The sequence below is a fragment of the Dermacentor andersoni genome, chromosome 2 (assembly GCF_023375885.2).
Source record: "Dermacentor andersoni chromosome 2, qqDerAnde1_hic_scaffold, whole genome shotgun sequence".
Lineage (NCBI taxonomy): Eukaryota > Metazoa > Arthropoda > Arachnida > Ixodida > Ixodidae > Dermacentor > Dermacentor andersoni.
In genome coordinates, this window is record NC_092815.1 from 88,906,435 (window position 1) to 88,921,616 (window position 15,182).

Consider the following 15,182-nt stretch of genomic DNA (forward strand, 5'->3'; position numbering starts at 1 on the left):
TCAATGCCAAATAATTCACAAGACCCTTGCCAGGTCTATGCATGGTGTAAATTTCTGATAAGCTGCAAAGCTGGCAGTCAGGCCAGTGATGGTAATATCACACAGTCGAACCCGGATATATAGAACTCGAAGGGGGTTGAGAAATAGTTTTATATACCAATAATTACCAATAACATCAATAATATATCAATATATTAATAATATAAATTTAATTTTAAAAATTTCAAGGGGATTTTACAGCTGTTCGTTATACACAAGAATTCATTATATCCGGGTTCAACTGTATGTGATTCAACTAATAAAACAACCTGTTTTTCTATGGGCAATTGCTAATAAGCTCTTCACAACATTCTGTTTGGCTTAGGTTATCCTATGATCTTTGCTTTCACTGAGCGATAAGGCACAATGACACAAAAGCTGACACTTGCTTTAGGCTGGTCAGGAATCCTTGTCTTCATGCGTCGGAAAGGACTCTATAATGAGCTCAGACATCAATGACTTGCACTGCACGCAGCTTGTGTTCTTGGCAAAATAACCTCTGGCTAAGGTGTCCCAAAACATTCTGGAATAACGTTTTCATCTCAAGTGACCAGACATGATCCCAGCACAAACCATGAAAACTGAACGAAGTCTTTCAAAGTGCACGCCTACTGCTCCTGAGTCCTGCACTTACCTATGGCATGACGATCTTTCTTTCACTCTCAATATATTTTCCACCAAAAAATTTAATCATTTTTTCTATTGTTGCATTATAGCAAGCTTCGTTAAGCTCTCGCCTCACTCTGCAAATCCTACCACCACACCGGACAGAGAAGTGAACAAAGTAGGAAGAGCAGTGCTGACAATAGAGAAGCTTCCGAAACTAGCTTTGTCATCTTCTGCACGATACCACTAGAATGTTGAGTGAACAGGTCCATTTCTAACTGCTTTTCTTCTGGTATTTAACACTAATGCTTCTGACCACAAATTATTTTAACTTCATTTAGTGCAATGACAAAGAGCACATGCTATAATAGCAAGCCACAGTCTAAGTGGACTCGGCTGCAACACTTTAATTGCCTACTATGAACATCGAAGGGGGCAAAAGAAAAATTGGGCACGAGCTCACTATTGTTTTGAAGAAACACGCATCAACGAACAAAATGTATGCCTTGCCAACAGGCAAAATTTACACAGATTTGTCAAGCGCTATTTTTATCATGTGACAGTCAACACATTTCCAAAGAAAAAAATAAATATAAAATAATATTAACAACAGTAAGAAGAAGCGAAATACAGTTCATTGCAAAAAAAAAAAAAATTCTTCAATTTAATCCTCTAGGAAGAGGTCACCCCAGTGTCATACACAGCGATGAATGTAGGAAAGTTAAGGACACAAACTCAGCTGCAGGGTACTGACCGTGCAGTTGGCACACTGAGCACAGTCCTCAGTCCGGCTGCAGCCCTCACAGCGACCACAGGCAACAGTTGTTCCGGGAGGATGTGTTCGTGCCTGTTGGGCCTTGGAGGCCTGTTGCTGCCGCTCAGCGGCTGCTACCTTGCAGGCACGTTGCATCTGAAGCTTCTTCTGCTGCCGCAAGCGCTGCAAACAGACAGTGAGGAGGCCACGACCAGAAGAGAATGTAAATAAAATTAAAAAGGAGCTGCGTGTTTTGCAGCAGTAATGTCCTTTTTTTTTTCACCGCAGCAAATGACATGTTCCTGAAGTTGAGAAGGGTTCTTGTTCTCGGTAGCTTTTATTTTAGCATCCCGAAAGGAGCAAATTACAGCAGAATCAGTTCTAGGTATTAAAGAACTTGTGGATACTACCTCACACCAAGATCACTGCACAAAACGTGCAATAGTAGTAGTTGCCAGGAGTGGCATACAGATATCTTGTTACAGTACCTGCTTCCAATTTTCCCCACCTTTTTTAATGATATCCTTTTAAATGTATCTTGATATACTATGAACAAAGTGTTGAAGATGTTTCTGTCCCTTTGTATCACTGTCAAACCAACCTTGAATGTTTGGAAAGTTTGATGCATCCTCAAATGAAGCAATAGAAGGTGGAGCCCAGTGTAATGACTCAAATGCAAGTTCCCCAGAACCCTAACAAGTAGTTAGGGTGGGCACAGTGTAAATATGTGCTCTTTAGGTGGGGACACTTGGCTTGCTTTCGAGACACGATCGACCAGATAAAATAGCAATGGCACGTGTCCATCGGCCCCGTGACAGCAGTGGATACCTATTGGCGGGACGATGTAACTTCAGTCGGAACGCAGGCGAGAGCTTGCGCGGACAAGGAATGCACACATAACACAAGCAAACAGAGAATGGCGTCTACGCGTGGCGGCGTGTTGCAGTATCGGCTCCGTCGAGGTGATGCCTTTTCCCCCACACTTTCACCATGGTGCAACTTTCGTCACAGCATTAGTCACTTCCTGCTTCTCAAGGTTGAAGCTGCATTGCACTTCGAGCATAACATTTTGCAGTGAACATAAAGCTTACACAGTTTACCTTGCAGATTGTTATTGCTTATTAATGGTGTGTAATACCACGTCTTGTCTACCATTCGCTCTAAAGCTCCCACTGCAGTGCCTAAAAGCACCCTCTGGGCTGAATGCCTGCCTGCCTGGCATTTCGTACACACATTTTAAATATATACAGAAAGCCCCAGAGCCATTTGATACAGGTGTAAGAAAGATAAGTGTCGTATCCATTACATGTGATATCTGGGCTTTTCATTATAAAAGCCTAGCTATCAGAAATACTTACTAATTAGCAAGACATTCAATTTTTATGGAGTGAACCAGCTATGTAGGCAACTATGCTGAGGCAATATGAATCCAATTTCCTTGGTGTAATAAGATTTTGTAGCCTTCCTTGATTGCCAATTTGCTGTACCATGGTGCAAATACAAGTCTGGAAGTACCTTTAGTCATATCTGCATGTCAGCCATGACATTCATAGCCAAACGATATGTCAGCTCAGTAGCTCTTACTTTGCTAATATGAATGATTAACAATGTTCAGAACTTGGATTTCATATAACAGCTAAGTTCCACGCTGTTGGTATTCACCTGATGAAGGTAGCCAGGGAAGCCTCGCCGACCTGCCTTTTGAAGGCCATTGTTTTTGGAAGCAGAGGGGGTGACAGTAGCTCCTCCACCCTTAGATGTATCTTCATCTTTGGCAAGTTTCTGGGCTGTAGTTGCCTGCTCCTCCTTTGGGGTTGACTTTCCAGGTGTCTCCGCATTGGCTGTGGACAGCAAAAATTATAGCTGCAGCATTTGTATATTGTTGAAGTCTTGAGGAAGATGAATTGAATTCTGGAGTTTTACGTGCCAAAACCATGATTTGATTATGAGGCACGCTGTAGTGAGGGGCTCTGGGTTAATTTTGACCACCAGGGAATCTTTAACGTGCCCCCAATGTACGGGACACAGGTGTGTTAGTATTTTGGCCCCATCGAAATGCGGCCGCCACAGTGGGGATTTGACCCTGCAACCTCGTGTTTAGCAGTGCGACACCACAGCCACTAAGCCGCCATGGCGGGTTAACAAACATGGAAAGGGGTGTTCAGCTGCTTTGTGTGGCGCATGTATCTATAGTACAATTGAACTTTGATATAACAAACATGGATATATATATAACAAAGTACTAGATATAATGAAGAAATCTAAAATGTTTCTCATAAATCCATGCATGTAATGAATATATGCTTATAATGAATATCAGATATAAGAAAGACACCTTTGTGTCTGATGAGATTTCGTTATAACAAGGTTACACTATTTCCAGAAAGTATGCCAGAGCCTAGAGCTCTTGGAGCTACTTAAGTTTTAATGTGAAAGGCATTACATGACAGTTTTAGCAACCAAACACCACAGGAATGACTAAATGAGAATGCAACACAAGATTTAGTACAGTACTTGACATTATAGGGATTTTCCAAGTTCCAGAGCACTCTTAGAACAATTTCCACATAATCTTGTTAACAAAGTTTTAACAGAACCTGATACTATTTCGGTGCACAGAGTTTCTCATAAGAGCTTTTCTAATTTCTCCAGACCTTTAAAGGGCGATTCCGGCGATTTTTCGATGTCCACTGATCTTAAAATTTTGAATATACATTCTCTTTCGCACTCTGGTTATCTGTGCCAAACAAGATAGCTGCAAGTCATTTAGATTTCCTGAAAATAAATTTTAAAGATTGGTTGCATGTTCTCGACTCATGACATTTTGCTAGTCACTCTGTGTTTGCGACGTCAGAGACTACACCACCACTGTTGCTGAAATCCTCGCTGAAATCGCCAGTCTAGTTCGGAAGATCTGTAAAAGCTCCCTGTGTCGTCAGGAGGCACCATCAGCTTCACTTCTTTGATGTTAGTGCCACTTGCACTGCCTGTTTAGCAAGTGTTCTGCGTGTTTACATTGCGGTAGTATCTGACGTCATCGACTCTTCGTGACGTCACACGAAGCAGCTACCCGTTTCGGTTTGGGTATCTCGTTTATTGGTTGCTTAAAATTATTGATGAAATTCTAAGCAAATCAAACCACTCTACCGGTGACAGGACTGTCAATTTCATTTGAAAATGACAATATACTAACATCGTTAAAAAAACGGCGGAGTTGCCCTTTAAACGTGCCTTTTAGGGCTAAATGCACAAGGAAAGCAAGAATAATTTTGAGGATTATGTTTCGGCAATGAACCCAAGATTACTGTCATATGAGAGCAAAGTGAAAGTCTAGAATGTATGCAGAATCAGCCATCGCATTTCACAACCTAAGAAACTTCTGTCTTACAGTCGCACCAAAAGTGGCACCACCGCTTGCAATCAACCACCATTCAAAAGTGAAGAAATGCAGACTGTGCAAATGTTACCATTACTCAAAAATATGTGGAAAACTTAAAATGGAAACCTTTTTTCTCTGTAGTTTCAGTATCTTCAGACTTGCCAGTGCATCCTGCCTGTTTGTGGGTGATAAAGGTGTCAAGCTCATGGAAAATGGTGCCACATGAACCACACTTCAAAAAGTCTGAAAATGAGGAAAGAGGACACAATCAGAACAGTGAAATATAACAGTGAAAATCACTTTATGAATGTAGTGTCTTTTACATCATATAAGGTATACTGAGAGAGAAAAAAGAAACGTTTATCCAAGTTTCATAGCATGTTACTTTCAACGTTCTTGTAGCATATATTACTATGTAAAACACCTACACAGCAATTATTAACAGCAATAAAAGGAAGAAAGTTTTACAACTGGCCCAACCGGAATAGGCATGGCCATTATTTTCTGCAAATAAACATTGCTAACATTATCTGAAATATGTGCATAATTACTGGCTTCTCAAGCTGTTTTTGCCCAATGAAATGATGCATAATTAGGCCCAACTAATGCAAAGTCGCACTTTTGTGTGTAGCACAGGGAATATTCTACATGGCTTTCTGAGAAAGGAGGTGCAATATACATTGTTGCAGGCCAGTTTGTTAATTATGTGATAACAGGCGAACTGCGCAACAGTGCACTCGTCCTCGCAGCATTCCAGTTTTAGTGATGCGCCTGCATTCGCTTTGAAGATTTTGCTTGTTTTCTTACAGTGAAATGCCCTACATTAACACAATTTAGCACTTCAAATCTGTAATGCATTGCTAGTGGAAATAAGGAAATACACAGGAAATAAGCAATAAATTCAGTATGGCTGGCCTCAATGCCCTGAACCCTTTGTGTACGATTCTGTCAAAACTGAGTGGTTGAAAATAATGGCTTGTATTATGTAAACATTCTTTTTGTTTGCTTATGTCCCGCTCTACCATCTGCCTCATACAGTGGCTTCTCCCAGTAATAACACAGGTAGGGTGCAATTCGAGCTAGTGACAAAGAGCATAAGAAATGGTTTGAAACAGAACTTGAATGGGGAGTAGCATCATTTTGGATATAGTGTGCTAATTTCAATTAGCAAACATCTAACCAAGCCTGCTGCATATAACCTGGGTCCTCTCCGAGCAGAAGAAAAATAGAAAAGCGAGAAAGAGAAGAGGGAAAGGGTTTGCTGACCCATGATCTTTAAATCTTGCCAGGATAGCTTTTATTTTCTCTTGTCAGTGGCTTGGTAGCATTCTTCTCGGAAGAGTTGAAAAATGGGGGTCCTTTACCTGCACCAAGTGTGATCATTGTGAGCATCCGTGCTCTAATATACATGAACACACACAAGACATGCATGCATTCATAAACTCAAGGTCACTACGCTATTAAAAAGCAAAAGAAAAAAAGAAGGTGGGGAGAGGGTAAGAAAACAAGGAAGTGTGTTTTGTCTTAACTGGTGAAAAAAAAAAATACATCACATTGAAACATGCTGCTAAATGTAAGCCACTAAACGGCTAATGCAACCATCCCATTTCTTCATTTCACATTAAAGATTCTTGAGAGTGGTTCCAACAAGGGATTCAGCTAGCCACTGTGGTGAGAAAGCGAACCACAGGAGGCACTTTGGGGTGAGGGAAGCCCATCATGAAGTTGAATCATACATGTCTTCGAGTTTACACTCAATGCACTTCAATAACCTTGCTTAAGGCAGTGATCCCGGTGAAGCTTCAATATGTGAAATAACAATTCTATGACACCGAAAGTCATTGACCATCCAGTTTCCTTTCCTTTGCTTAGCAAAAGCGAGCTCACAATATAAAGTATTGTGTTAACTGTTCATACACTTTCTTGATTTGTTTCCAGGAGCCTAAGCATAACTGTTTCTCTTGTACTTCCATCGTAGTGCTGTCCTACATGTCCTGCTTGGGTTGGGTCAGTTCCTGGCCAGCAGTGTATTGAAATAGAAAAAAAAAAATAATAATGCAATCTGCACCTTATCTTTGACAACAATGTAGCTTTAGGCAAGAGAGGGCGAAATTATTGCTAAGCAAATGGCTTTCTGGGCGCATCCGGTATTTCTAATTATTTATTTTTTGCTCTGTTCTGTTTGAGTAAGTTCGTAATGACCAAGCTCTGGAAAAGTCTCATTCAATTAAATGAGCTGATCAATTTTGTAGGCAAATAATCGATGATTACGTGTCACAGAGCATAATGTTTTTTTTAACATATATTCATTTAAAACGCTAGTGCAATAAGCGCTCATGAAATAGCGCTGACACTTAGGGTCAGTCTTTAGAAGCAAAAAAGAAAAAAGAAAACAAAAAGCAGCGGAACACGGCACTTTAACGTAGGCTACACTATGCTCGTTCTCAACTTCACACATCCCGCTTTGAACATCGCAGCAATAAAACAACAACCGGCGCAAAGCGCGACCGGGCAGCGAGTCGGGAACTGAAACGTAACGGAAAAGTGGGCGGCTAGGCGACTGCAAGACGGAACCAGTACGCTGCGTGGCTCTCGTGGTTTCTCTGGGCGGCTGAGTGCGCTCTCGAAGCGATACTACCACTTCACATGGCGGTAAACAAATTTTATTCGGCAATTTCACAACACCCATAGGGTGCAGACCGATAATGATGGACGCAAAACATTTCCTTCTGTTTTCACTGATGTTCTGTTCGAACACAGACAGCAACAGGCACTGCAGGAACTGCTACGCGACCGCGACCATCGAGACAGCGTCCGCAGCTTCCGTTCAAGTTCTATTTTCCAGCAGGTACACGAGGACGAGTTCCTAAGACGCACAGCAAGCACCGCTAGGCGCCAACAACTGCTTGAACAATGCCAAACTGGCCAGACCTCGCCTGTGGCATGCAACATAACGGCGGCATAAATTGCACTCAAATATCAGACGACAGGTTTCTGCTGCCCACTAAACGCGAAAGACAGACATGTTTGCCAACCGAAATAACATGGCATGGGCGAGAAAAAATAATTTTTGCAGTTTTCGGGTGTTAGACAGCGAATATATGGCAGAGCTGTGGCGCCCTAATCGGCCATGGCGTCAAAACGTAGAAAGGCAACGGTGACTTGAAAAGGCCTAGCAAAGCCCACATTTGCAGGGGCACCACAGCCGAGCTGGCTGCGTCGTTGCGAACGCCAGCTATTCTCCAGCGACACTACGTCCCTATTCATCGTCGCTAGGATTGTTTTGAACTCAAGTGACACGGAATAGAAACGGGATAATATTACTCACCATAGATTCAAGTAAATGTCGCACGTCGCCCCTCACGAGAAAAAGCAAACGCTGCCGGCAGGCGGCGCATGTTTTCGATCACCTTTCGGCAGCAGACTGTGCACGTGACGTCAGGAGGTGACGTAATTATGGAATTTTGGCGCGAATCTGCGGAAGCAGTGAAAGGAAGCGCCATGCGACCGCGTACCGCGCGCGGAGAGGGTTAAAAGAGAGAGAAAATGCATCTCCTTATGTATTTGCCCGCTTTTAAGTGGCTAAATGTGGCAAAATAGATGACGTGGGATGGTCTTATACCACAGCTGTGTCTGTATAAGGCACGAGTCGTCGCGGCCACATAAACCAGAAAAAAAAAAAAAGAACATTTCAGCTATTGCAGTAAGTGGTTCAGTTAACGACAGATTAAGGGGGATCCCGTTTATATTTAGTTTTCAGCGAAGTATTTATATGAGATGGGAAAATGTCTGTATAAAGGGATCAACTTTTACTTTGCGAATCTTAGCACGGATTTCCTGAATATATATATATATATATATATATAATAACTAAAGGCGGAGAAGACCGTATTAACCACTTACTGATTTTACAATTTCGAAGGCCTATCACTACAAAGTTTACGCATTGTACCCCGCCAAATTTTTTTCCGTAACTCGACACCACTAGTACAACTGACCCACGGGAAGTTACATTTATGCCACCCAGAGTATATTTCTGAAAAATTGCCAAACTTTGGTTTTGAGCAACTGCCTCTGACTAACCTCGAAGACAACTTTTCTATTTCTTGGGGGGGGGGGGGGGGGAGCATTTTAGCTAAGGCGATGGAGCTGTAAATAGTTCTGAGAAATCTTCAATATGTTCCTCGCAAACTAGAAACAAGAAGTATGCTAGTACGCCATGTATTTATGTCGTTATAAATCCCAAACTTAACACAATTGTAAAAATAGCGAAAATTGGGACATTTTAGAGACCCATAAAAATAAACGTGGCTGATGTTGATGAAAATTTAATAAAATACCCACCCAGGGCTCGTACATCTACTACTGCAAAAGCATGTTGCATTTGTTGTATATTAAGTGAGAAAATGTAGCCTATCTTAAGATCCACGTATGGTCATCCTCACGATGTGTTTCGTTCTAACAATAAAAATCACATTCATATTGAAATCTGAACTCATTCTTTTCGTCGCAGTAAGAATGGAGAAGAGTCGCAAAACGGGTCCCAAATATTTTTCGTTCTCACTTAGATTTTTATATTGGGCACGAAAATGCTTCCACATCGCGGAACTGCGACTACTTTTCCACCACACTTTTTTTTTCATGCACAACAAATCTTAAATGCGACAAAAACGAAAATCTCGTTATCGTGTCGCAAAACGCTGCAAACATTACAAGTGCGTGGCACAGAGAACACAGTTTTTTTTTTCTACACGTTAACTCTTTCACTCCACGTCGATACCACCTCTCACACAGGATTATACTCCCTTCCATTACATAGCAGTGAACGCTGTGGAAGCTACGCTGGAAGTTCAGTCAAGAAGGCTATCCCTCCGAGCGTTTCGTCCATGCCTCGCTGTGCGCCTACAGCGTTCGCTCGCGCGAGCATGCACGTGAAGCTCCTCGCGACGGGTTGCAAATAAAAATAAATAGAAAAAACAACAACAACAACAAAAATGAAAAATGATCTAAAACAACGCATTAGCAGCCATACCCCCCAGTGTGTTTGTTTCTAATGGTTAAAACTTGTTTCATTCAATACTAAGGCTATATAAAGAACAGTTGCGCACAATTGCGGTCAAAAAACATCGAGCTATATCCATGTGCGAACGAAGCCACTGCAAGAAGTCTTTCTAGCCTCCACATACCGTTGATCGCTGTGTATGGAACGGAGAAAAAACAGCGAATGTTCTTTTTTTAGACGCAATTGTTGGGATGACCATACGTGGGTCTTAAAGTAGGCTCCATTTTCTCACTTAAAATACAACAATGCAGCATGTTTTTGCAGCATTAGATTTACCAGTTGTGGGTGAGTTATTTATTAAATGTAGACGACTATTTCTTTCTTTAGAACGTCTGTAAGATGTTTCAGTTTTCGCTACTCCTGCAGTTTTGGCATTCTGGGGATTTTATAATGAAATAAACACGTGATGTACTTGCACACCTCATCTTTTATTTATTTATTTATTTGTTTATTTATTTATTTATTTATTTATTTGTTTTTTAGTTTGTGAGAAACCTCTTGAAGATTTGACTGACCTTGATTGTGGGGTAAGTCAGAGGCATTTGCTCAAAAGCCAAAGTTTGGCAATTTTTCAGAAGCATACTCTGGGTGGCATAAATGTAAGTTCCCGTGGGTTAATTTAACTAGTGGTGTAGACTTAAGGAGAAAATTTTGGCGCGGTGCAATGCGACAATTTTAGAGCGGTTGGCCTTCGAATTTGTAAAAGCTGCAAGTCGTTAAAACTCTCCTTTCCACATTTATTGAAATAAGATTTTTGTTTCGCAAGAAATCCGCGCTAAGTTTCGCAACATGAAGGTTGATTCCTTTCTGCAGGAGCTTTTCAAATGGAGTTTTGCAAGTACGGCTGTTTTCAGCGTTCCCAATGGATCCGTGAAGTTCACCCGTATTAGAGGATAACAACCACATTTGTGAGTGACTGAAGCATTGATACTGTCCAGGCTTTCTAAGCTCCCGGACGAAAGCCAGAACAGCATGGACTGCCGGGAAATCGAAGAGCACGACCCTCTCGGGTCGCAAGAGCCTCGGACGGAAAACGCCAAGCAGACGGATGGGGACTGGCAAACAGTTCTCATGCTCAGGCAGAACAATGCTCTAGCACAAGCAAAGAACAAGAAACGAGAAACGGCACACTACATGTCGAGCACACCGGCACCCGAAAAGCCCAAACGGAAATATAACTATCGGCGACTCTTCCCAGAGAGGAATTCAAAATCGTTGTGCGCCCGCACCGAGGACTACATGTAAAAAAACTTCAGCAGCCGGCAACTAGCGGACGCAGTGACTGCAGCCTGCAACGGTCAAGTAAGCGGAGACCAATTCCTACTCCGAATCAAGCCGGGATCGAACATCATTATCAACGCCAAGCCAAGAAACGGCGGGCAAAATTCGTCGAATCGCGGAACTGAACTTGAATGGCCACGCCCACGAAGAGAGAACATACGTGGCAACCGGCAAAGGAGCGAATAGGGGCCATACATGGCCTCGAACCACATATGCCCCCCGACACCCTCAAGGCCAATTTCCGAATATGCGCGCAAGGAGTTGAAATACTTCACGCGCGGATGCTGGGAGACACGGAGACAGCCGTGATCACCTTTTAAGGAGAAATCACTCCAAGATATGTCTATTACAAAGGCGGGGAGCTCGCATGCTATCCTTACAAGAATACCACACGAGTGTGCAAGATGTGTCACCAGACAGGCCATCGTTCGCATGTGTGCCCTCAACCGGACATAGCGGTGTGCCACACGCGCGGTGCGCGCAATCCAGCACCCGATCACGAATGCGCCCCCAAATGCACGGCATGCGGAGAAGGACATTTGACGGGAGACCGCGAATGCGAGAAAAGGCTGAAACCGACGAACGACAACCCACTCAAGGCAGGAAAGCAGCGTCGATCAAGAATAGACGCAGCAGAGCAATGACTGCCAGCGACACCAAGATGGTTCAAGAACGAAAAATCCGACGAAAACTCCTGGCCGATACTGAGGGAGGCGCAGCCAGGCTTCCAGAAAAGACATAGACCCAGGTCCACACTATAAAATCTGGTGCACCCTTTGGGGGGTATATTTGCCACACAATTAACGATAATCGTCATCTGTCTTGCTTGCGTTTACTTTCTTGAAAACGCTGCGCTCGCTACTTTCCTGTCGGGAATGCTCTGTCATAACGCGCATGCCCTTCGTGATTTGCAAGTATCGGGCTCGCAGCGTTAAAGGGACACTAAAGGTTACTATGAAGTCAAGTTAAAGTGATAAAGCAATGCTCTAGAGCGTCTAAGGCGTCAATGTAATCGCGAACAGGGCTTTAGTAACCGAGAAATTGAGGTAAATGCATGACACTATTTGAAACTCCCCAGCGACATTCCGGTACTAATAGCCCGATGACGAAGGCACTCCTCATCATAATTTATGTCACTAGTACTCAACCACTCGTATTAAAAAGATCATTTCATTACATTATAAGACGGAAGAAAATGATACTTGTCTACTTCTATTCGATTCTAAGAAAAAATAACATTTTGACGTTACCCTTGAGTACTATGGGTGATCGAGAGGTTCCGTTTTCGCTCGACTCTGCGCGCTCGACCTTGCGCCGCGCGCGCTGCGGTTGTCCTGCTGGCTCGCGAAACTTGTATTTGGAACAAGCAGCGAGAATGGCACATCCATGTGATGTCGTGCGATGCGCGAACGGTCCGTGGAACTTGGCCAAGGGCAGTTGCAGCGGCGAATCCAACGTTACTTATTACTGTGTGCCTACGGGTGAATCTCTCCGTTCGAAGTGGTTAAGTGCCGTACCTCTGCCACAGCGCGCTGGCAAAGAGCCGAAAAATCACGTAGTGTTCAACGCCGACTTACTGAAGTCGTGTGGAGTGCCTTTCAAAGCAGGCCGCCGTCGTAGTATAGTATGCGCAACGACGACAGCAGCGCGAGCCCTCAGCAGCAGGTCACGTTCATCAGGGCTTAAAGGGACACTAAAGCGAAACAATAAACCAGTTTAGATTAATGAAGCATAGTTTGAGAACCCTGCAGGCAGTCATTTCAAAAGAATAGTTTGATTATTAGATGAGAAAATGAAGGTCCAAGTATCAGTATTTGAATTTCGCACCGAAACCCCAGCGCCGGTACGTCAGCGTGACGTCAGGGATTCCAAAGTATGTTTTCGCATTTGGGCCGCGTTGGCTGAATAAAGGTTCCCGAAACTTGCCATGTTTAATATTTGGTTCCTTTAGAACACAATGTAGTCAATCTGTACCACTATACATAATTAGTAGGCCCTAGATGATGCCATCAATAACCAAGACGTCACAGCCCCCAGGTGCGGGGACTTAAGTAGACGTCGCCACCCGTATTTCGTTCTTGCGTTTTTTCTGGCTTACCAAACGTCTTATCGTTGTAAGAATGGTGTCTTTGGTGTTGTAGAACGGTAATTTACTGATGCAGAAGAAAACGTTTTTCACTTTAGTCTCCCTTTAAATCGCTGAAGTCGAGCACAGCATCGCGAGCCAATGTGTCGTTGCCAGGGTCGTCCATTACAACGAGCGTCGAAGTTTGCGTCATAAAATAACCAGCTCATTGTCGCGCTCTTTCTCTTCCGCTAGCCATCATAGTTCCGTTTTCGCGCTGCTGTCGGCTCTGTCTTGGCTCTGTTTCTGGCCGCGCGTTCGCGTTTTGTGAAGAAAAGCCGTAGCGCCGTCTGTGGGCGCCACGGAGGAAGGAAACTAAGGAGAGGCCCTGACGTCACTCTTTGTGAAGCTAAAGTGAAGCCGGAAGTTGGCGTTGCTCATGGCGTTGCTCCGCCTATCGGGCCAGCTCTCCTCTCTTCTTTACATTTCTCGCTAAACCACGCCGCGCTGCGCGCAACCGTGCTGCTCGGACCCGTGCGCTCCGCAGCAATACTAAGCAATCGTTAGCCCGTTAGCATGATTCCGCGAAAGGGCAAAATTTCACGTGAATATTCCTTCGTCCGTAGCCATTGCCGTGGCGCGGTACATTGCGTACAGCGTTGCATGCGCGTTCATTTCACGAACTTTAGCTCGTCCTGTCCCACCTGGCCACAGCAACATCCGGTAGAGCACGGTCCAGATAACACAGCGCAACAAAACACGGAGACCAACGCAAAGCTGCCCGCACGGCGCCTTTGCCACGGTACGAAACCTACGGAGCTACACGTGTGAGCGCACAGAACAATAACAAAGCCACCATTGTGGCCCGAAAGGCGGGGCCACTACGGCAATGAAATAAAAAAAAAACAGCAAAACAAAGGAGAACCTACTACGTCATTTCCTCCACGCTTTTCTCCTAGCGCGCGGAGGCGGTAGGGCCTCTCCTCAGTTTCCTTCCTCCGTGGCGGGCGCCGTTTTACTCAGCGACGGCGCAACGTCACTATGAGACCATGACGTCACCACTCCTCGATCGGAGGGCGGGCGATTTGAACTGCGCTAGAGGTACGCGGACGCGTCAGAACGCATTTTCTCTTAAAATAAGTCTCTTCTTCGCACGAAACAAGAGTTCCGGGGTTTCTGGGATGGTATTTCAACAGTCCACGTGGACTCAATATTAACCTTTAGTGTCCCTTTAAAGAAAGGACTTGCGGGCAAGACAGATGACCATTACCGTTGTGTGGCAAATATACACCCGAAAGGGTGCAAATGTTTTTAGAGTGCAGATCACGATCCAGGTCCAGATCCAGATCAAAATCAAGAAGAAAACAACACCCAGACCCTCCCATCTCCCTATCCCCCTCCCTCAGGGCTCCGCAACCCGAAGCTCCCGTACACAGGGGGGAGGACTCGCAGAAATTCGACAAAACAAAGGTAAGCTGGGCGAGGGTGGGAACCCCCGCTGCTCCCATAACAGATAACCCAGAATATCAAAAGATCATAGCCGAGAACAAATTCCTAAGGGAGAGCCTCAACGCACTCGAACGAGAGTTGGCGTTCCTAAAACAACTGAATTCTGCCACTTCCCGAAGCACCGCGAAAGCGAGCGCGGCAACGACATCCCCGGCACCGGCACCAAAAGCTCAGACTCCGATAGTAAACGCGCTGGCGCAAATCGCGCAACAAATGCAAAGTATGCAAAGTTTCCAAGAGCAGTTTTAGGTAGAATGTCAAAACTTTAAGAGCTATGTTGACGAATTAATCTCAAGCTAGCAAACAGTACGTAAACGTAGGAGTGGAAGCCCGGGTGCCCCGTCGAGCAGACGGCCACGTTAACTAAACACAGCTGAAAGCGAGGACAACGGCGAGTAGCCTATAAACATACACAGCAGACCGACTCGAAATATGGCACTGGAATTGCCGCACCTTCAACAAACGAGCGGCGGCCATGCAACATTTT

At 44.2% G+C, this 15,182-nt stretch overlaps 1 protein-coding gene across 2 annotated transcripts in view; it reads right to left on the bottom strand.

The window, feature by feature from the left end:
• Positions 1 to 8,713, bottom strand: part of LOC126541654 (uncharacterized) — a 66,170-nt gene extending 57,457 nt beyond the window's left edge. The window contains exons 1-6 of one of the 2 annotated variants that reach the window (XM_055076822.2): positions 8,107 to 8,713; positions 6,696 to 6,793; positions 6,045 to 6,142; positions 4,905 to 5,021; positions 3,062 to 3,240; positions 1,400 to 1,582 (exon numbers count right to left, since the gene is read on the bottom strand). In XM_055076822.2, coding sequence (XP_054932797.1) covers positions 1,400 to 1,582; positions 3,062 to 3,240; positions 4,905 to 5,021; positions 6,045 to 6,048 — 483 coding nt within the window. In that variant the 5' untranslated portion in view covers positions 6,049 to 6,142; positions 6,696 to 6,793; positions 8,107 to 8,713. The remainder of the gene's footprint in view (positions 1 to 1,399; positions 1,583 to 3,061; positions 3,241 to 4,904; positions 5,022 to 6,044; positions 6,143 to 6,695; positions 6,794 to 8,106) is intronic. The other variant, XM_050188508.3, reaches the window with a different exon arrangement.
• Between the last annotated feature and the right edge of the window lie 6,469 nt (positions 8,714 to 15,182).